The 24,049-nt window shown below is 41.5% G+C and overlaps 1 protein-coding gene across 1 annotated transcript in view; it reads right to left on the bottom strand.

Moving 5' to 3' along the window:
• LOC134450850 (complement factor H-like) overlaps window positions 1–21,848 on the bottom strand; it is a 42,417-nt gene extending 20,569 nt beyond the window's left edge. Inside the window, exons 1-13 of the mRNA XM_063200856.1 lie at window positions 21,592–21,848; window positions 14,832–15,002; window positions 13,374–13,479; window positions 12,319–12,395; window positions 9,672–9,854; window positions 8,898–9,068; window positions 5,302–5,502; window positions 4,973–5,182; window positions 3,896–4,069; window positions 3,307–3,477; window positions 3,017–3,205; window positions 2,568–2,735; window positions 2,170–2,373 (exon numbers count right to left, since the gene is read on the bottom strand). Coding sequence (XP_063056926.1) covers window positions 2,170–2,373; window positions 2,568–2,735; window positions 3,017–3,205; window positions 3,307–3,477; window positions 3,896–4,069; window positions 4,973–5,182; window positions 5,302–5,502; window positions 8,898–9,068; window positions 9,672–9,854; window positions 12,319–12,395; window positions 13,374–13,479; window positions 14,832–15,002; window positions 21,592–21,661 — 2,095 coding nt within the window. The 5' untranslated portion in view covers window positions 21,662–21,848. The remainder of the gene's footprint in view (window positions 1–2,169; window positions 2,374–2,567; window positions 2,736–3,016; window positions 3,206–3,306; window positions 3,478–3,895; window positions 4,070–4,972; window positions 5,183–5,301; window positions 5,503–8,897; window positions 9,069–9,671; window positions 9,855–12,318; window positions 12,396–13,373; window positions 13,480–14,831; window positions 15,003–21,591) is intronic.
• Between the last annotated feature and the right edge of the window lie 2,201 nt (window positions 21,849–24,049).

Here is a 24,049-nt window from a genome sequence, read left to right as displayed (position 1 = left end):
GATTAAGGAATAATATGTAAAACCTATTATAAATGATTTATAAAGTTGATTACAAAGCAATCATAAAGTATTAGTAAATTATCTTTTAATGTCTATAAACTATTTACAAAGCATCTACAAACTATTTACAAAGCTTTTTGCGCCTGTTATTCTAAAGTGAAAACACAAAAGCATGTACGAAAACTTTCGTCGAGGTAATATATGCAATGGACAATTTCCATTTGTAGACATTAACAGATCATTTCAATGGAAATTGTGCCTAAAAAGTGAAAGGAAAGGAAAAAAGTGCCTAAAACCAGGTTTTAATGTCTGAAAGTTCTAGTTTCACAATTCTAGTGAGTTATTGGATGAATTTTATGATAAATTTAAATCAACTTGACTGACTGGGTGTTTTTACTTATACGGGGGCGGTACAGACCCCAGGGGGCGTTGGGGAGCTCTAGGGGGGCGTTCGAGAAGGATACAGCTGAGTTGGAGTGGTGCTCAGTTGCCATTGGGGGGCATAAGTAAAATATTATTTTTTTAATACTAAGTTGGGCGTTGTCAGGCTTATGATGAGGTCAAGGGGGCGTTGGGAGGCTTGTGAGGAGGCCAAGGGGGCGTTTGTTCAAAAAAGGTTGAGAACCACTGTACTAGACTAATGTTTGAACTGCCCTAGCACCAGGCCAGACTCTTGACATGATGTGTAGGCTACGTATGTGTGTGTGTACTCTACTTGACAAAAAAACACGAACCCTTCTTTGCATCTGCACTTGTTGATCTACTAGTGATGCTGGCTATGATTATGTCCTTGTTTGTTTGTCGCTTTGGTTATAAAGCATTTGCCAAATGCAATGTAATGTTATATAATGTAATGAATAAAGAAAATATAAGCTTGTTGAAATCTGTGTTACCATCAGTTGTTGAGGTCAGCTGACATCACTGTTGGAAAACTGTTAGAACTGATCATTGTTGTTAAGCACATAACTCTGTGTGCACAGTTTGATTCCCACCGTAAAAAATCTACAATGTATTGTACATAGTAGGGATGCAAATTATCGATTAATTCATTAATCATTAGTTGATAGTCTTATCGATCGACTTACGATTAATTGATAAGCGGTGTTTTCTCCCCGAAATCTCAGTGTTTCTCAGAAAATAACTACTAAATCTAAGAATTTTAATAATTAAAAGAAATAAAATGCCACATTTACATTTATTCTATTTCAATTCTTTAATCCAAGGGTGATTTAAATATTCCCACTACTCACACCCCTCTTCACACACACTCTTCACATGCCCATTTCACCTGGGTCTCTTGTCAGTTGAATTGTCGATTAATTGCGATTAATGTTTTTTAATCGATTAATGCATTTATCGATTAAAGTCGATTAATCGGTTAATCGTTTGCATCCCTAGTACATAGCAACGAAATGAAAGAGAATACACTGAATGAGAAGGTGTGTCCAAACTTTTGGTCTATACAGTACGTCCCTCTATCTCTCTCTTATGTCCTCCATCCTATGTCCAGCCCCTACCATCCTCCTGTGTTCCTCTCTATTCCTCAGGTCGGCCGCACATCGGCTCCGACAGCACTGTGGCGCACTTTGCTTCCGACATAATTCGGACCCCAAAACCCAATTTCACACGAACATAGCATTGAAAGTCAATGGGCGGTGCCAACAAAATAGAACTTGTCTCTAATTGCTATCCGACATCGGCGAATGTCCGCGGACATCGGCGCCAGTGTGCGGGGTTCTATTGAAAACAATGGAATTGAACTTTTGCAAAGCAGTGCTCAGCACTTTGTCGTGCCTATGTGCAGAAGCCCTCATACCCCCTTATATCCCTTTTCTTCCCCTTCATCCATACCCCCATCCTGTCGAATGTCCTCTGTCCACCTCTCCCTCTTATCATAGCCCTATTCATGCCCCCATCTGTATCCCTCCATACTCTCATACCCCCAGTATCCAGTCCATGCCAAGTACATCAGTATTCATAAAATCCAGTGTAACCATTATGCTTAGCTATTAAGCATTCATAATGGAAAAACTGGAGCAACCCTTCAATATAACATTGCATTCCGAATTTCATGACTTGTGTCTCGTGACTTGGAAAATGGACATGACAGAAATACATTAAATAGTTCAGTATACAGGAGCTCTATGAATCTGATGAAGGCCTACTTACGAATGCACTCTGGACTTTCACTCCACTCTCCCCGGCGACATGTGACTGTGACTGTGACCGTGACTCTGTCCTTGTCTTTAAATTGGTAGAAACGTTCACATGTATAGTTCACCTCCAATCCTTCTGTGTAAATCTTTTGATCTGCTGAGATGGATGACTTTCCATTTTCAACTTGAGGTGGAGCTTTACACAAGTTATAGTCACCTGGACAAGGACAAAGAAATATTTACAAAATAATGTTCTGTGCAATGTGAAATATTTATATGGATAACACTGTCAGACAGAGCAGAATAATTTTAGTGCACTAAACTTGCACACAAGTTTTAGTCACCTGGTTTGACATTTGCACAGTTTACACAGATTCGAAAAGTTCGAGTTTAATTTATAGGACAACATACGTTGGCAGTTTGGCGTCTTCAGTGTTCCATTGTCACATTTGATTTCTTCTGATTTTGTGTAACCAGCATCACATTCATACTGTACGACCTCCCCGTGCAGATACATCATCTTATTTGGTGGATAAGTCACATGCTCAGCAGCAGCTGGGGCTTGACATGGACTCTGAGCTGCACAAACAAACAAGCTTAACCGTCTACACATCATGATAATAGAAAGGGTCTAGCTGCATATGTAGCAAATAGCTAATTCAGAGGTGACTCACCATTCAACAAGTTGATTAAGCACAGAGACATCTTTGGAAGCATTATTTGAAGCTTGACAAACTAGTTAATGTTGCTGTCATGCTTGAATATAAGGGTTTAGATCATATGGATCTTAAGCTGGGTAAGGACATATCAGATCACATGACATAAACTTTACAATATGGGGGTTCAGCTGATGTACTCACGAAGGCATATTGGAGTGCTGGTCTCGGTCCAGTTTCCTGCCTCACATGTGATCTTATCATCACCCTCCATCTTAAAACCCAGATGGCATGTATATGTCAATACCTCTCCATTTCTGTACAACTCTTGGTATGGAGAGACAATGATTGCGTTTGGAATATCTGGTGGAGCTGAGCAGATGCTACTGTCTCCTGTTAAATAAAACAACAGCTCATCATTCTTGTGCACTCAACACATCTGATGTGAATGTCAAATCTTTTAACCTCACAAAAAGAAGTTGGAAATAAATTACGTTCACACTGTGGTGTCTCCCACTGTCCATTGTTACATCTAATTTGCTGTGATTGCGATGTGTAACCCAGTTCACATCCAAACTCCTCAGTTTCTCCATGTGAGTAAATGTCCTTCTTATTCTTAGAAATGACATTGTTAGCTGCGGGTGGGGCGAGACAGTCATTTACACCTGCAGAGGACGGAAAGCATGTAAAGAGAAGGTTGTGTTATGATACAGTATATTCTGACATATTGTGTAGCCTGCCGTAATAAGGATATAGGCCTACACAATAGCTTTACCAGAAGGTCTAGACATACACTCTCACACACACACACACACACACACACACACACACACACACACACACACACACACACACACACACACACACACACACACACACACATACACATGCGTGCGCACGCACAAGTCCTACAGCGAATCAGGTCCCTTCTACTTTTAGCACGGTGGCACTGAATTAGAATTAGAATTAGACACACACACACACACACACACACACACACACACACACACACACACACACACACACACACACACACACACACACACACACACACACACACACACAGCCAAAAGACAGACTTACTGATACACATGGGTGGTGTGAGAGACCATTTGCCTTCAATACAGCTGGTTCTCTGCGACCCTCCACCGGTGCTGAGCTTGAAACCAACATTGCAGGAAAATCCACCATAGTTCTGGCCTTCTTTCACAAAGAATCCATTTTCAATGGTAGGTGTATCACAAGCTCCTTTCTCAACTGAAAGAATAGTTCAAGACCATTTGTAGACCAGGTTTTAGAACAACTGGATGCAAAAAAATCAAAAGGTGTTGCTCTCATCTAGATTTTAATGATACTGTATGACAGCAAAAAAAAGTTAAGCTAATGTCTCTAGAGATTCTCGTTAGTCTATGTCATGTTAGTCAAAAGAGCAGCTGGACTTCATTTTGGAGCTTCACCAGTTTTAATTCTGATGTGGGAATTTCATGTGGTTTATCATTATTGTCATTATTATCATTATTATTATTATTATTATTATCATTATCATTATCATCATCATTATTAATGCTATCTCAAAGTAGACCTCTGCACCCCACCCCATGTCACCTGAAAAAGGCTCACACATTTAAAGACAATAGAGTTCATAATTTGGATGAGGATAGCAGGCGGTTTGAGAAGGGAGTGAAGTCATCTGTATGTCCATCTGGAACAGCAAGTTTTGAACAGAGGAGTAGGACAACAGTATGTCATCAACCACCAACTAATCGCCATTCTGCTTTGGCCCTCCATTACAGGAGATATAACTGCTCTCACCCATCAGAGCTGCTTCAATCTCTGGAAGCATATGACCAAAGTGACCGTGATGAGGGCTATAGTACACAGATCCACTTTCTAGATTAAAAAACACCCCATTCCCACATCAGAGAAGTCGGAATAAGTCTATGGATAGAGACAGAAGATCTTTTCAAGTTGAGAAAAAAAGTCCAGATGGCTACAGCCTAACTCTTTTGATAGAACCCAAATTAAACTAATGATTGTTATTCCAGTGAGCTATGTGCGTGCATCAGTGAGCGTCATTCTAGTCTCATTAGCATCATTGTATGTATCAAGACATGTCATTTAATTTGCTATTGATGAAAGACAGAAAGAAAAGTGACATACCACAGAGTTGTTTAGGATTCCAGCCGTCGATTTTACATGTCGCTTTCTCTGCAGTTTTCCTGTACTCTACTCTACTGGGCCAATAAGACGTTCGGCAAGAATAGGCTAGAGTCTCATCAATTTTATAATTGTATATATAGTATCCATTCGGAGCCCTCCTCAAAGTCAGCGTTGCACGACTGTCATGGTCTCGAGTTGTGCAATCGATTTCTGCATAGAAATACATTATGTTACTCTTTCAATTTACTCTATATGTTAAACAGTATGAAATGAATGATGTGCACCCCTAAAGAAAAACTGCTTTGTTTTTTTCTAAGCCAGTGACTTACCCTCACAGCCAGGCGTCATCTTATTCGGCCACTCTCCATCCTCTCCACAGAGAAATGAATCTCTCTCCTTTTTTGTTGTCATTGTCCGATATCCTTCACCGCACACAATCGTCACCTCATCTCTTGGTCGGAAAATATTTTTGCCCTTAGGTAAGATACTGGTGTAAGATCCAGTCGAGCCTGGGAGCTTGCAGGTGATCTCTGCAGACATATAATTTCATTGCATTTCATTTCATTACATTGCATTGTCTGTGACTGTAACAACTGGAGAAGCATCACACTTCTCTCTGTTCTGAGCAAAATTTTCTGCAAAATTGTCATACAACGCATAACATCAGCAGTCGAAAAAATGTTCAGAGAGGAACAAGCTGGTTTCAGGAAAGGCAAGGGATGTGAAGACCAGGTATTCACTCTCAGGAACATCATTGAGCAATGCAGTGAATGGCAGCGACAACTCTACATAAACTTCATTGACTTCCAGATGGCTTTTGACAGCATCCATCGGGATGGCGTGAAGATCATGAGAAGCTATGGCATACCCTCCCACATAGTTAGCATTATCAAGTCGTTCTATACCAACTTTTCCTGCACCGTAGGGGCATGCACCACCAGCTTTGCAGTAGAATTTGGAGTCCGTCATGGATGTGTGATGTCAGTGCTATCATCTGGCTATGGATTGGGTTATGAGGGGGACCACAGAGGACAAGAAAAGAGAGATTAGTTGGACCCTCTATTCCAGAATAGAGGACCTTGGCTTTGCAAACAATCAGGCCCTTCTTGCCCACACGCACATCTACAAGAGACAAACAGAGTTCAGCACTATAGCCAGCAAGTCAGGCTTGTTATCAATACCAGCAAAACCAAAGTCATGCCCATCAACAACAGAGTACCAACAACTATATCAATAGAGGACCAGATCTTGGTCCACGAACAGTTTCATATACCTGGGAAGCACCATTCACAACGATGGGGGAACCAGTAAAGATATTCAGAACCGGATCAACAAAGCACAGGCAAACTTCACAAGATGAAAGAAGATATGGAACTCAAAACAATACAGCACCAAAACAAAATTCTGACTCTACCAAAGCTGTGTGATATCTACTCTGCTATGTCAGTGGTTCTTAACCTTTTTTACTTAACGCACCCCCTTTCCTGTGCGGAAGACAAGCCGCGCACCCCCAGCACAAAGTTCTGCACGTGTATATGCACTAAAAAATGTTTTCAGTGATTAATTGCAATTAATCTTGCTTGAGACATTAATCAATACCTTAATGACTTAAAATGGGGACCATAACATGTTATAATTTGTTCTTAATTTGACCTAAGTATAATGTTTGCAAGTATAATTTTGGTCAGAACCTCAACACAAACAAAATTCTGCGCACCCCCTGGAATCTCTGGCGCACCCCCAGGGGGTGCCCGCACCCCAGGTTAAGAAACACTGTGCTACAGTATATGGTGCAGAATGCTGGAAAACAACAGAAGGCGACCTGCATAAACTGTCCACCTTTCAGACATCATCCCTGCGGAAAATTCTACACATCTACTGGCCCAAAACCATCTCCAACAATAACCTCCTCAACATCACTCAGCAAGGAGATATGCAATACATCTTCAATAAGCGCAGATGGACCTGGATCGGTCATGTAGGCCTACTCAGAATGGAACTCAACGCAATTCCAAGAGTCGCATTCAGTGTTGCCAGATTTTCTACGAGAAATAAGCGACTGACGTCCTGAAAACAAGCCCAAAAGAAGCGACTGCCGGGCGTAGTGAAAACAAGCCCAAACTAAGCAACCGAAGGGGTGGGTCGTCAGTCGCGTGCCTAGTCAGGGAAGACCTTGCTCTTTGCGGGGGTCTGCGTGGCAGCTAAAATCCCCTCAAGTGACCACAGAAAGTGGGAGTTAACAATGCTGTAGTAGGGTCACTTGTAAGGATGAGTCAGAAAAAACGAGTTGCCATTGAGAAACACATTCAAATGACCGGCAGAGCAGGAGAAAACAGCAAGCCCAACCCTGAAAAGAGCAAGCCCCAAAAAACCGCAACCCGCGACTTAACAAAATTCAAAGCGACTGCTCAAAAAAAGAAGCCCAAGGTCGCTTATAATAAGCGGACTTGGCAACACTGGTCGCATTACACTGGACCCCAGAAGGCAAAAGGAAGAAAGGGAGGCCAAAAATGACATGGCCCAGGACCATTGAGAAGGAGCTCCAGCAGCACCACCAAAGCTAAGGGACCATAGATAAGTTGGGTACAGACCGATTGAAGTGGAGAGACTTTGTTGCTGCCCTATGCGCGTGATGGTGTTAAGTAAGTAAGTAACATTACATTATATAAAGCAGACACTTTACATGTTCAACTGTGAGAAAATTAGATATTTTGACTACAATTGGCAAATATATACATGACATATATATATCTCTCTCTCTCTCTCTCTCTCTCTCTCTCTCTCTCTCTCTCTCTCTCTCTCTCACACACACACACACACACACACACACACACACACACACACACACACACACACACACACACACACACACACACACACACACACACACACACACACACTGTATATTACATTTTACATATTAATACTGTGCATATACAGCATACTACTTATACCCAGTTGTTGAGGAGATTTATTTTAATTGTCATACAAGGCAACAAAACTATTCCAGACCACACATCTGGGACAATACCAGTTATTAATATATTTTGGGGCTTTTTGTGTCTTTATTGCTGATGGGACAGTTGAGTATGTCAGGAAGAGAGTGGGAGAGGGAGATGGGGCAGGGTTGGTACATGACCCAGGCCAGACTTGAATCTGGATCCCTATGGGCATGCAAGCCCATATGTGGGGGCTTAATGCACTGCACCACAGCACCCCAAAGTTGGGCCAGTTTTTAAAGGATGCTCCACCTCCAGGTGAAATTAAGCGACTCCCCAAAGTCTCTAGAGTTAGATGAGCTCTGTCCAGGCAACCCAACCATTGATGTCCTATAATATCAATAGAGCAGCCGTTCATCAGAATTTTAAAATAACTTAACTACATTAGATTACAGCAACTTTGCTAAACTAAGTCAATGTCAGCTCTGTTAGCTTATCTTAGCACGGTTGCTGTATTCTTATGTATATGTAGCCATTTCAAAATCCCATGTTGCCAAATTTAGAAAATGGTATATGCTGGAAAGCATCTGCTCCAACTTTAGGAGCTGCAGACAGTGACTTAACCCATTGATGCTGGATTCATTGTGCACCATTTGCCCTGGCACCTGGAGCTGCATAACGCAACATTCAGGCTCATGAGATTTCAGATTTTTTATTAAAAATGTTGGTGTGTTAAAGCTGAATGAACATGTTCTAATAAAAGAAGAGGGTCTTAGCTTTTAAATAGAATTAATGTCTTGTTTTTATGAGCATCAGGTGCTGAGATATGTAGGTTTCTATAGGCTGACAGTACCTTTTCCCAAAAATGGCTTTGGCATTTAGCACCCATTTCTGCAGGTGCTTCAGGCACCAATGGGTTAATTTCACCTGGGGGTGGAGTATCCCTTCAAGTAGGACATAGTGAAACAAATGTGTGTGTTGTATACCTTCACATACTGGTGTGATGCTCCAACCGTACTTAGTACACTTGGGCCTCTGTTCGGAGCCTGCTTTGTATCCTTCTTCACAGGTGTATCTGAGCAAATCCTCATCTCTGTACAACTCCTGCCTGTTGGTAATCCATCCATGTTCTATGGCAGGAGCTTCACATTGTATTTCTGTAAACACAGAAGACTGCCTCGCTCAAGTTTCTTTCTTTTGTATTGCCTTACTACCATTAATAAATGAATTACGTAAAATGAATTGAAAATTAGAAGTAAATTAATTAAAAATTAGACTTCAGCTGTAAGAAGCTGGACTTCTTTTTGAAGATGTTTTGCGTAGCCGGCAAGTTTTTTTGTCCTCTCCTGCAACTGTCATGAATTCGTCATATTTCAGCTGTATTTGTGTTTTTGATAAAGCATGTACCGCTTTGAAGTTCCCGCAATCCAGAAACTATAGCCCAAAGTAGCTGTCTCCAATTATTTATGCCCAAGGGCCAAATTAGTGCAAAATAGGCTGCATGGGCCAATGTGTGTAATGTTTTGTGTATTCTGTATTTATATGTTTGCTACTGGACACCTTAGTTTCCCTCAGGATTAATAAATGATACTCCTACTTGAAATGAGGCTGGCCAACAGTGTAGATGACAGCAACAAACCTCCTTACTGCAGCTTTAAAGAATTTCCTCAGCTCCTCAGTCTGATGGAGGAGTTGCTTATTGCCCGATCTAGCTTATTATCCTCAATTAAAAGGATATGGTATATAGTCGTATAGTTTACCTCTGCAAGTGGGGGTATCATGGCTCCAGGTGCCGTCTTGCTTGCAGTGGATCTCCTCAGGGCCGGTGAGCTGCATTTTCGCTCCCACACACTCGAAGCGTACAACGTCACTGTAGCCACCATCCTCATAGTTACCAAGCGCCCTGACATTGCCGGCCGGCTCAATTATTGGACATTTGACCTCTGCAATGTGAAATTATAGTTAATGATGCCATTGTGATATGGAGGATAATGTTCCTCTAGAGAGAGTTATTGCTGTGTCTATACATCAATCCGATGTATGGTTTATTTAGTGACAAATTAAATAGTGTCTCCATGGGTGCAGTCATTTTCCTCCAACTCCATTATTTGAGGTGGGCGTAGAGGTAGGGTGGCCAGATGTCCGTCTTTAGGACAGACCGTCCATCTTTTCTGTCCCTTGTCCGGCGTCCGGCACTGCATTAAGCCAGACATGCGGTTCATTAAAATGCATGAAATTGCATCTAAGAAACGTACATTTTCTTCGGGGAGGCCCCTAAACCCCCTGTCCAAAAAATATGTCCCCCTTTTTACTGTCACAGAGATGGTAACCCTAAGAGCAAGTGTCTCCCTGTTCGCTAGTATTAGGTCACTGATTCTTGAGAACTTGGCTAAAACAGGTTTCCATTTTGAAAGAAAAAAGTAGTTCAAATCCAAAATATGGGAGTAGCCTACAGTACAGTCCAAAAGTATGGACTCACCTTCTCATTTAATTAATTCTCCTTATTTTTGTAGCTATTTACAGAACTTAGTACATTTTCAGGGAGGGCATCAAAACTGTGAATGAACACATATGGGCCTATAATGTTTCGCGTAACAAAAAAATATATATATAAAAAAATAAAAACAATTATTTAAAAAATATAAAAAAATGCCAAACAGTGATGTCAACACAGCAAAACTGAGGGCTGCACATGTTTCAACAAGCTTATTTTTCGAGTCGAGTCAATTTTAATTGATACAAGCAATACAAGAGAGATTTTCTTGATCTGATAATGAGTCACTTGGTCAGCATAGCTGGTTATCTAGGTGAAACAGTGACAAAAAAGTAAAAGTAAAAGTGAAAAACCCTGCCACAGATTCCCTCCAACACAGGTTTGACCTCTCCAAGTAACTGGCTGTGACTAAATATCAGATCAAGAAAATGTCTGTAAAATGCTTGTACAAGTGTTTAAAACTAGGTTTTAGGTCTCAAAATTCTAGTTCTACAATTCTAGTGAGTTATTGGAGGACTTTATTGTTCAATTAGGATTGACATGAGTGACCGGGCATTTTTATTTGAAAATAGACAAAAATAAGCTTATTGAAATGTGTGGGGCCATCAGTTGTGCTGTGTTGACGTCAGGTGGATAGACAGCTGACATTGCTGTTGGACAACAGTTAGAATTATATTTTTTGGTAAGCATGTAATTCTCCATGTGTTCAAGCACAGTTTTGATGCCCTGCATGAAAATACACAATGAAAATCCACGAAAATAAAGATGATGCATGAATGAGAATGTGAGTCCATACTTTTGGCCTGTACTGTATATTAGATGAAGGACTTGGCTGTGTCGCAATGTATGGGAACAACCTCCCCATATTTTACTGTTTTTCATAAAATTGAATAAAATTGTTTTTCTCAACCCTGTCGGACACAATTGGAAGTAAAAAAAATGTATTACCTAAAGTGAGGAATTCTATAGAATTGTAGATATGTATATATTGTAAGCATATTCTTAAAACAAAAATGACATCAAAATCAAGTGCAGTTTTTTTGTCACCTCTGGTACCATTGGTGACAAAATAGTTCCTAAATGCGCAACAGTGGAGGCTAGAGTATTGGTGACAAAAACTACTCTTTTACATAATATGCGTAGTTTCTTCACATTAGCTATTTTATTTTACATCTGTTTTTAGCTACTTCATACCTCTTCTCAAAAAGTATACAGGTAATTAACATTATGTAACTAACTAACTAACCTAACTGCTTGCCCATGACTGCTTTATGTACCCAGCACTAGACACTGGCACACCTTCTCAGACGGGGATGTCGTTGTCCCAGCCGCTGGCCTTTATATCTAATATACTGTACATTAGACACCACAGCAAAATCTAATTACACCCTCACAAATGGGGATGTCGTCATTCATTAGACACTATACACTAAAGCACCTTCACAGTGTCTAATAATACTGTATTAGACACTATACACTAGTGCACCTTCACAGTGTCTAATAATACTGTATTACAGTGTTTCTCAACCTTTTTTTAGGCGAGGCACCCTTTCAATTCATGAAAAATTTCAAGGCACCCCAAACCAACTAGCCGTAATATAGCATCACATCCGATACCACACAAGCTTAGAAAAGTAACACATTTGGAGACACACAACCTAGTCGCACGACCTACGTTCAAAGTTGCAGCTGGGGTGACCAATATTTACTTTACTTACTATGCGTAAATGGCAGATCAAAGATTCAACTGACTAACATTAACTTATCAATTTTGACAAATATGTTTTATGTTATATCATTTATTTATCAGCCACGTTTCCGCGGCACCCCTGAGGGGGCCCTACGGCACCCCAGGGTGCCCCGGCACCCCTGTTGAGAAACACTGCTGTATTAGACACTACACACTAGTGCACCTTCACAGACGGGGATGTCGTTGTCCCAGCCGCTGGCCATACAGACACGCTGTGTGTTCCTGCTCATCATACGATGGCTGTGAGTGACAGAGAGAAAAAAAGGCCAAACAAAAGAAGACAAAACAAGACAAGATGAAAAAAAAATAACAAGGCAAAATAAAAAGATGAAAAAAAGGCGAAACAAAACAAAACAAGACAAGGCACGAAAATACAAAACAAGGCAAAAAAAGAAGGCAAGACAAGACAAAAATAAGGCAAAATAACAAGGCAAGGCAAGGCAAGACAAGGCCAAACAAGGTAAAAAAAAGACAAAACAAGACAACACAAAACAAGGCAGAACAAGACAAAACAAGACAAAAGAAGGAATGTCTGGTGAATAAACAGCAGCACCATGGTACAGTTGTGGCACAGCAGAAATAAGAACTGTGAAAATCATCTTCAAGGCATTTTCTATCTATCTATCCATCCATCCATCCATCCCTCCATCCATCCATCCATCCATCCATCCATCCATCCATCCATCCATCCATCCATCCATCCATCCATCCATCGTATCCTGAAAAAATACCACAGTCTAAAACTACAACATGGGACTTCATCATGCATCAGTATTTTGCTTACTGCTGTGTTGATTCAGTCCAAATACTTGACTGAGCGTTAGTCAGAGCAGATTGCACAACGTGGTACGAAACTTTCACAATGTTGCAACACTCTGAACAGAGCTGAGTGAGAATTCTTTTTGGGACCGTGTGCAACACTGATACTGTTTCCGCCACAAAGAGGTGTCAAGAGTAAAAGTAAAAGTAAAGGGTGTAAGTACCCTACAACACTCAAAGTAACATAAAAAGGATGCGCACACAAGGCTTGGGTAGAAAAATGTAACACCCTCACAGCATTGTATAGAACTGCACTATGTGACATGCGTACAGCCTTACCCAGTTTTGCGGTGCACTACTGTACACAGTAGTTATCAACCTTCAACAGTTTTTCATGTGTACTGCATTGCAATACTCTACTGCAGTTATCAGCACTACAGTATTGAACTGTTATCTTACCCAGTTTTGCATGTGTACTCCACTACTGATCCGAAGACGAAGTCGTCCCCGCTGGCCAAATGAAAATCGCCATTGGGCGTGTCTCCAGGGTGACCACATGGTTTTTCTTAAACAACAAAACAAATAGCAATAAGAAACAACAACAACATGTATTTACTGTGTATTGCACAATATTACAACTATACAATTGAGTCAAAGTGCTTTCATATACACATACACATTCTCATCACACACCAGCTCTTGAGGCTGCCAAGAAGGCACCAATCATCTGTGAACAGCAAAGTTTTTCTTACGTAAACAACAACAAAGTAATGACTCTCTGGTGAAATCATATATAACAAAATAGAGATGCACCGGATCCTGATTTTTAGGATCCTGCCGGATACCGGATCCACTGCTTAAGATCTTGCCGGATCCGGAACCGGATACCGGATCCTACAAAAGGGTGGAAACATAGTCTACTCGCAGGCGTGGGCCCTTTTTATTATGTTGGCTCAAACAATTTTTTAGACTCATTGGCTTATTGCCACACTGCCTGCTCTGGCCGCTTCCAAAGGGCTTTCACTCCATGCCGTGATTGGGGTTGTGAAAGACTGACTGAAAAGCCTAGGCTATTGATGCACCAGACCCTGATTTTTAGGTAACATGCCGGATACCGGATCGACTGCTTAAGATCCTGCCGGACCCGGATCCTGTGAAAAACCGGACCCGGATCCGGTGCATCTCTACAACAAAACAAACTGCAGCAACAAGAAAAAAACAATCAAATTACAGTGTACTGTTTAGAGGGATGTGGTGTAAATACAGTAGCATTTTAATCAGAAATTTACTTGAGATTTTGTGAGATTCTAGACCCAGGGTATGGACTGGTACTCTACCATAGATGGCATTTTCCCAGTAGGCTGAGAGTCCTCAGGGGCTGATGCTGGTTTCTTTTTCTGAGAGACTGACAAAAATGTAGATGGGCAGGCCCACAGCCCTACTATGGCTTTGAAGAAGGGGGTTGCTACTAACTCACTCCCCCCATCCATCTGTGTTGGTGTCAGGAATTGAACTGGCAACTTGCAAACAGAACAGGCAACAAGTGCAACTCTTCTAGACCTTCTCTGTTTGTAGAAGCAGAGTTGCAGCACCCCCCTTAAAAATACCTATACTATAGCGTATACTGTCAGGGATGCATTATGTCTCCATGGGCCCCTGGGCCATACAACAACATGGGTGTTGCTCGTTTACAAAAAGATTTGGGGTTTTAGACCAGATGTTAGCAACTTAATGTTTGTGGAGGTTCAGGAGTTTGTCCATTGAGAAAATGTGAAAATACAGTTGTTACCGTAAAAATGTGATTGAAAATGAAAATGAAGAGGCGTGGGCTTCATGGCCCTCATGACTCTTGGGCCCCTGGGGCTGGGTAGGCCCGTGCAGTAATACATCCTATTGTACACGTAAACAGCTTCTTACTCTGGCATGCCCTTCCTGTGATCTTCCAGGTGTTGCCTTCACATTTCGCTCTGTAGAAGCCAGTGTAGCCGCTCTCACACCGGATCCGGGCCGATTCCCCGTCACCGTAGCTCTCCTTCAGGCTGGACAGATCTGCATTGGTAGGCCTCTCAATCGTGCTCTTCTCACAGCCTGGTAGTCAACGCATACAACACATACATACAAATCATTAGGGGGGTATACCAAGAAGCTAGTTCAGTAGTAAAACAGTTTAAGTTAACCTTGAGGTAGAGGGGACCCCCCCTAACTCACCAAGAGAGACTGAAGATAGTGTAGAATTGTTCTGTTTGTCACAAGCATTCCGATTGGCTGTCTCTCGCGGCCATGTTTTATATATGTCAATGTTTCGTTCTATTTCAGTTAGTCTTTGGTTGTTGTTTATTTTTGATGCTCGCAGCCAGGGCCGGCCCAAGCCTTTATGGGGCCCTAAGCAAAATGTCCTCCGGGGTCCCCCCATACCACCACCTACTCAGCATCAGATGCTTCATAAGCTTCATTTACTTGCACGAGTGAGGGAAGCTAAGTGCAGGTAGGCTGTCTGTATGCCGTGTACCCATCATGCACTGTATTCTTGGAGCAAAATTTGTCAAACAAAAAGCCATTTATCATGAAGGAATATCTTAGTTTTGTTTCAAAACTGTAACTCTTGATTATATTCTGTATTTATTGTAAGGTTTTTACAATTAAAAGTGGTACATGAGTGTCCCCCCAATATAGCCTATCCATGATTTGCATGTGACGTCAAACGTTCTAGTGGACGGCTACTGGACGGCAAGAGTGCAGCATTAATGAATGGATTCCTATGGGACTCGCAACGTTTAGTAACTCATAACGTAACTTAGATCGCCGATAAACTAAACACCGTGAACACCCATTGTGCTGTTTGTTACAAAAACAGATAGGGTTACAAACCAGGCATGACTTTTCACTGGATCTCAAAATAAAACGAGAAAGCTGAGGTGAATCGCGGCAACCAACTGGAAAACCATCAAACTAGCCTACTCGAGTAGCTGGATGAGCACCACGGTAAGTTTCTCATTTGCCATCCTTTATATCATCATTTGTCTCTTAATTCGTGAACGCTAGTTAATTTAAGTCTAATGTGCAATTTCAGTGGCTTTTTCTGTGAGGTCAATGTAAGATGCTTTCCATGATTAACGTTAATCTACGCTATGGTGGACGTATGCTAAGATATTGCAGGCTGTAACGTAAACACGGAATTCATAAAGCTCTTGGTGAAATAGCATATGGCGTTCAAATGTAAAAATAAACCATGTGTACATCTCTAGCGCTGATTTCCCAAGTAGTAGGCCTACTCTCCAGCATGATGCTGTCATGAAATGCCAATCACCTTATCCATGCTGGCCTATTTATAATGACATGCATAGGCCCACCAGTGTCGATGTTGTTGTCAATAATATGAAGTCCACCACTTTGTTGTGTTGTCATCCAAATGGTCTGCCCTCTGAAATCAGTCACACACTTCAGAGACTTAATGGTTTGGGAAGTGGTATTAAGATTGGAGGGTTGCAGGTTCAAATCCCATCCTACACCTCTCCCTTCACCTCCCATCCAGGCTGAAGTAGGCCTACCCTTGAGCTAGGCACCAAGCCCCATGCTGCAGGGACAGTTAACAATTCACTGTGAGTAACGAAGTTGCTTTGGATAAGTGTCAGCTAAGTGTAATCTTTCTGTTTCTCCAGATGAGAAGAGCGATGATATGATGTCATGACACATTGGATGTATGGAAGAGCCAGAGGTCCAGCACACCAAGTCAAGTTTAGCCGATTTCAACCTCTTAATCACACCAACTCAATGTAGTAATCAGTTCATTCAATGGCTCAAATACTTTATTTTTAGACACAAAGTACAAATACATTTCAAGGTTTTGTAGGTGATGGGAGGGGATATCTATTCTGGGGTGGACATGTACAATAGACGTGCAAGTACTTATTTATATTAATAAATGGTTATCTGAACTAGGCCTGTAATAGTCAACCCATTGATGCTGGATGCTGTGTACACGTTGTATTGACCTAGGCGCCTGGAGCGACACAGCATTTAGGCATGACATATTAGATTTTTTTAGATTAAAAATGTGGGTATGTTAGAGCTGAATTAACATGTTCTAATGCAAGAGGATGGTCTTAGCTTTTAAAACTCATATCATGTCTGTATGTGCTTCAGAGACTTATTTAGTTATTTGTTGTTTTTTTTATATAGGATGAGGACACCTTTCTTAAAAAGGGCATAGGCAATTAGCTGGCATTTTGGTGCCGGCTAAAATGGGTTAATATTATTTACATACAGCACTATCCCCATACCAGTATACCCATGTCACCTGAGATATACATTTAGTGGAGACAATATAATTAGTTAGACTAGACTGAAGATTGACAGGCGGTCATGGGTAAGTGGTTAAGGCGTCAGGCTTGTAACCCAAAGGGTTGCCGGATCGACTCCTGACCCACCAGGGCCTCGTTTCCCGATAACGATGGTTCTTAGCCTTACGTGTGTCGTTAACCAGTGATCCTACGAATGTTCTTAGATTTCCTACGACTGTTTCCCAAAGACACTCGTACATGAACGCGCGTGCACAGCCTCTAAGATCATTCGTAGCGTCGCTCTTAAGGATCGCTGTCCACATATGTGGTGCTGAAGTGTCCTCGGAGTGAACTGCGCCGTCATGCTGCTAAACCATTTACAAAATGTAAGGCGTGTGTCAGTATCAAAAGTTGTTTTCTATAAGGGTGGGACTACATTTGTAGCAGTTTGCAACTATCGAGTTATTGTTGGCAAATGAAATGAAACGCACACACACAATGAAATCATGCAAAACCATGAGCTAAGCTGTTAAACCAGACAAAGCACGTGCAGTTGGCTACCATGCTTAATATTTAAGAAGACAAGTAGGCCTAGGAGTTCCAAATTGGGATGCGCATTTGGGGAGCGGCGCGCAAAGTACCGTGCACTCAAGGCTTTAACAACTGTGAGGAACATTTTGCACGGCAGTCTGCTGTTATTAAAACAAAAAATCTACACGAATCCCCATCGCTGCCTTTTTTATGTCATAGTTTACCCTTAGCCTACAACTATCGTGTCTTTTCTGCGTCGCCTTCCCTTTCTTAGGGTACTTGAAAATGAAAGAGGGCGCAACGACTCGCTGACCGTTTTTCTTTTTTTTTATGTTTCGGTATTGGCCTTCCGACATCACCACTCTTGTCTCTGGTCGCCGAAGCCCCCTATTTATTTTGCGTGTGGATGCCTTGTTGTTCACGAAGCACCCACACAAATTATGATTGATCACAGTTTAATAATGCCCTGATTTATCACAGCTGAACTATTTTACTGCCTGTAAAATATTTTCCAAACACATTGCTTTTATTTTATACACTTACACAATTAATGTTACCTTCTTATTTTCGTTACAGTGTCAACTGTGGTGCCATGATATTTACACTCCCGCCTTAAAACATCAACTTGAAGCGCAAGTTTCCTCTTTTCCTGTGGGTGTCTCCACTGTGCCATGCCACTCGCGTCTTAAAACAGCAATCTTATGCGCAAGTTTCTTCTTTTCTCTTCATATCCTGTGGGTGTCTCCACTGTGCCATGCCGTTAAGATCAATCTTAGTGCGTTAAGACTACTCCAGATCACTCGTGGGTTTCTCTTAGAGTTACGTGTCAACCTGCGATGGTTCTTTGCTAAGTTGGCTTTGGGAAACGCTCCGTGAGCTCTACGATGGTGTTACGTGTGAACTTAAGTAGCACGTAGCGTTAAGTAGTACTTAAGGCCCTTTCGGAAACGAGGCCCAGGTTGGTGGGGGGAGTTAAGTAATCAGTGCTCTCCCCCATCCTCCTCCATGACTGAGATACCCAGAGCATGGTACCACCACACTGCTCCCTTGGGGCGCCATTGGGGGCTGCCCCTTGCACGGGTGAAGCATAAATGCAATTTCGTGCAGTGAACACTTGTGTGCTGTGTCACAATGTCAATGGGAGTTGGAGTTTCCCAGTTGGGCTTTCACAGAAAATGTTCTACGTTGTTGTATTAGTACAATAAAATAAGCAAGACATGTCTGGATGGACTTCATCATTTAAGCTATTTATTATCACAACTACTCACTATCAACGACAACCAGGGCTCACCAGCCAACCGGCCAAATGCTGGGGAAAATTAAGTTTTGCTGGTAGAAAAGAAAGCATACTTGGCACTGTGACCCATTATTTAATGTACCGGTATGTTTGGAGATTAACATACTAGCCATTTTGGCTACTAGTGAATAAAAAAAGTTAATTTAGAGCCCTTCTGAAAACTCCAACAACTGGTACAGGTGATCAGTGCATCAGGGGAGGAATGTAAGGGTAAGCCCGATGGATGAGGGGAACAGCATCACTGATGGTGAGGTCCTGGTGCTGCTGCAAAGCCAAAGCGAAAGAAGCCTCTCTGGACACCTCTTCATGTTGGCTCCCCCATCTAATTAGAAAAAAAGAAAAGACAAACATGCTATTTAAATGAATCTAGCCATGCATTGTAATGTACTGGTACAGTACTGAATAATTAACTCCCTTGGCAATATTGTCTGAATTAAAATGTGATGTAAAATGTCAGAAAATAACACTCATCCCAACTTACTAGTCATGTATTTACCTGTGCTGCTGGGATGCAATTCTTGGATGTCATCCTGGCCAACATGACTCATGGTTTTAGTTTGGGTGCTGACCACCTGACTGATGAACCTGCAATTACTAAACAATAAAAACAATAAAAGATAAATAACAGGTTTGTTGTGCTTTTCTTTCTCTTGTGAAGGTCATCTTTTCAAATGATTTATTTAATCAAATCAAATCAAAATTATTTAATCAAAGTATGTAACCGACATTCTGTCCTATGTGTTTCTACATGTGCAATGTAATGCAACACCGATTTGAAACATTGAAGTATGTCAAGTCAGCTTTTATTGTCACTTTCTTTATGGTCATACAAGGGAAACGAAATTACGTTTTCTCTCTACCATGCCAGGACATAGACAGGACTGACAATTTACAGACAGACAGAAAGTGCAAGACAGGACAGGTAACAGTGATGGACTGGTAACATAAGTAGTCAATAATAATACAGTAGGCCTACAAATGAACATATTGGACATGTAAACAGAAGATAAGATATAGAATTATATTTCACAATAGCCTACATTGTGCAGACGTGGCTGAAACAACAATGAAATCCACTTGGATGAAACGAAGCGAGAGAATCCAAGTTAACCTACAAGATACATCTGAGATGAAAAGATATGCTACTCAACACCACTTTGCGAAATGCCTGACACAAAATGTACCGTGCGTCTTGTAGCCTAGTAAGTTAGGTTAGCAGCATTATCTTACCTGTACCATGCCACGAAGAAGAGGATGCAGCCGCGGTGCCCAGCCACCAATGAAGGAGCGGTGCATAAAGGTGCTTATTTTGCCAATGCAGAGGTTTGGTTTAAGTTCACAACTTTACTGAAGAAAATAAACACGGGATAAAAAAAATACATCGCAGGCAGAGTAAGTTCATGGCTGGAAGCAAGCAACAACTTTCTCTTCTTCTCCCAGTTTCCCGTACCGCCCGTCCCCGTTATGCCATCTAGTGGAGCAGAATACATTTGAATAAATCTATGATTTGAACACATCCACCGTGGCCAACCTAGCCTGATAACGCCAGGTACATATCCCGTTTAAAAAAAAATACAAGAACTACGTGTTTCTTTGGTATTTTATGGTCAAAGTTGTCTTCGTCTGCATAATTCCTATGTACGAATGTGTACTTCTGCCGTCCAGCAAAAACGATTACGTAATATTGTGACGTCAATGCAAATGATGGATAATGGCCCTTGTTTCCATTGTGGCAGTAAGTGGTTCATGAGAAAGAAATATTTGACTAGGAAAAATGGTGGAGAATTATTTTCTTCCTGGAATTTTGCTGCTCATAGGGGGCCCCTGCTGGCGTGGGGGCCTTAAGCCATCGCATACTTCGCTTATGCCTTGGGCCGGCCCTGCTTGCAGCTCATTAGCTTGGACAGATGAACCATTTCCTGTGCGAGCTAGAGCCGCCATACCTTAGACAAAGCGTGTATTACTTTACTTTTCTATGCTGCATCAGTCTATCAATAAAGTTTGCTGAAGGACATTTATTTACTTTTGTGGTGTGAGTCGCTTGCCCATGTTAGAATAACACACAGCACGATAATATACAGGAAGATGGTCTTTGCACTTTACATGACACAAGCTGCACAATACAAGCATGTTAATAACAGTACAGATGTATTTAATAACAGAAAGTAGCCTATGTATTGTAATGTACATGTATCTAAAGAAATAACCTCAAAGGGGAGGTTCTAATACTACAGCTATATATCAAACCAGGTTCGCTAAATAGCACACAGATAATCTTTACTCTATAGCGTTCCCAACTTTTTTGGCTGGGGCCCTGTGACAGTTTAAGATTATTTTCCAACCATTAGACATTTCACTATTTGATGTTCAGATGGGATCCTGACTCTGCTTTGCAGAGTAGCCACTGTGACCGTGTGGAACAATGTAATTCTCAATGATTCAACCACAATTTAACATCCAATATGTGAAAAGCAATAAATACCCACACAGGGAAGGGAAACTAATAACAAAAGCAAAATAAAGAAAAAAAAACATTTCTCTTTAAATGAGTTTAAAGCAATGCACTTGCCTTTTTGAGTTTTTCCTGACGTGAAAAGGCACATGAACAGGATGAAGGAGGATAGATCCACAACCTGCATTTTGGATCACAAACCAGAAGTTGATCAAACTGGACTCTCTCTGCTTTTCATGTCATTCAGTTGTGCCTTCGGAGTTAATGATCGACTGCTTGTCTTGAGTGCATCTGTCTGTGAAGAGGAGGCAAAGGCATGTGAGGAATGCCCCAAATTCAGCTTTTGGGGCTATTAGCTCTCAACAGGAGGCGCGTTTCAGGGAAATGAAGGGGAAGTCTACAGCTCTGATAAATGTTGTTTAGCAACCGACAAGAGCCTTTGGCAATGTCTTTAACCCTCAGTGTGGACTGCTCAGGACATGCACAGAGCAGTAATGTAATGGATACAGTTTCATGTACATAGTTTTACACATAAACAATGGATAGAGTTGCAACTAGTATATATGAAATAGCCTGCATAGTATATTACACAGTAAAGACAATGTAACTACTAATGTAGTAATTACACTGTAAAGACAATGTAACTACTAACTTATTAATTGCTGATAATTACTTAGAGCTTACATATATTTAGCCTAATTCATAGATCTGTTGTTAATATTAAACTAATTTTGATTTAGGCCTACTGGACAATGTTAGTGAACAAACTAACATTAACCCTTTAAGACACAGTGTTATAAATATTCTGTTACCAGAAAGGCAATGACCAAGTTGTAGTGCATTACTAAAGGCCCCGCGCTATGCCGTAGTAGAGTAGTACTATGGTAGTAAACTTTTCAGTGGCTATTACAGTGTTCCACTGACTAGAACTGACTAGAGTAGGTTTTGCCAACCAAAGGTGCCTATGACTGGTAATTCAAAATGATGGGGTTACAAGATAGACCCACCTATGTGCATATGAAAAGTGTGCCTTTCCAAGCCATAACCCATGTTTAGAAATTGTTCTGGATATAAACTACAACAAACTTGCGCACTCTACCTCTAGATGAACTGTCAGTATTGCATATCAAAGCAGTGCTGGAGGAACTGTCTGAGTATTGCTCAATTGTTTGCTTGCTCAATATTGCTCAATCAGACAGCAGGGTGGAGGCCACAGAATGCTTGTGTGTGCGTGTGTACATGCTTACACTCAATCTCCACACACACCAGGGCTGGACTGGTGATCTGGCATACAGGGCATTTTCCCGGTGGGCCTACAGACCACAGGGGCTGATACTGATGTCTTTTTTGTTGTTGTTTATTTATTCATGCACAGCTTGGGTCATCATCTTCAACAGAGACAGTGGACTGAATCAAGCAGGATATAGAATGAAAATGAGTTGTGTGAAGGGCCAGTCATTATCATTGCGGCACAGCACTTCACAGCACACACAGTGCTCACTGCACACTACTAAATTGCATTTATTTATGCATGATGTCAGGATGTGTCACTGATTGGCAGCCTGGTGTACACAACTTTGCAAACAGAGGCTTCCCGGCATTGTTGACATTACCTTCTGCACTCATACTGTTAATAATTACCTGCAAATCAATGGCATTAGCTGCCTTGCCAGTAAACAATACTAAGTCAATATCTTGTGTCCAATATCGTACTAGTCAGTAGTTATTGAACAGAATGCACCAAATTCATGGCGCATAGATTAGTTTCTCAAGCATCGCAATGGGATGCATCAGTGACCAATGGAAAGAGCAGTGTTCCGTGGTTGAGTGTTTGTTTTTCAGTGGCGGCGCTCTAGCTACGTTGTACTATAGACACCATCCTCTGAAAGGGTGTATGTGTGTGTGTGTGTGTGTGTGTGTGTGTGTGTGTGTGTGTGTGTGTGTGTGTGTGTGTGTGTGTGTGTGTGTGTGTGTGTGTGTGTGTGTGTGTGTGTGTGTGTGTTTGGGCGTGGGCGTGTGCGAGTGCGTGTGCACACACGTGTCGGCTCGGTAGATGACATCTCAGTATAATTTTTATTCAGTGTCTTGAAAAAAACTATTCTGAAGTTTTTTTCTCTAATTTGCTGCTGACTTTCTCTCTAATTTGCTACCTGCTGATAGAAGAGTCAACTGGATGAATGAACATGGCCCAGGACAAAATCATCCATGTGTGTGTGTGTGTGTGTGTGTGTATTCACACTTTGTCTACGATAGTCATAATGTTGTAATGTATGACTAGGGCTCCCAAGTATCTTGAAACAACCGTATTTGGGAGGGAGTGCTAATTGCCATGGCTGTCTTATTCACTTCATGTTATGACAGCGTGCGTGTAGCAACCATATTCTCCTCAGAACCCTCTCTCTCTTCCTGACTCTACACACCCCTTTACTCTTTCATTTCCGCCTGTGAAGCGTGAAGCAGGAGTGTGTGTGTGCGTGTGTGTGTGTGTGTGTGTGTGTGTGTGTGTGTGTGTGTGTCTGTGTGCGTGTGCGTGCGTGTATGTGTATGTGTGTCTGTGTCTGTGTGTGAGAGAGAT

Source organism: Engraulis encrasicolus, chromosome 6 (genome assembly GCF_034702125.1).
Source record: "Engraulis encrasicolus isolate BLACKSEA-1 chromosome 6, IST_EnEncr_1.0, whole genome shotgun sequence".
Taxonomy (NCBI): Eukaryota; Metazoa; Chordata; class Actinopteri; order Clupeiformes; family Engraulidae; genus Engraulis; species Engraulis encrasicolus.
This window is presented reverse-complemented; position numbering and strand designations above follow the sequence as displayed.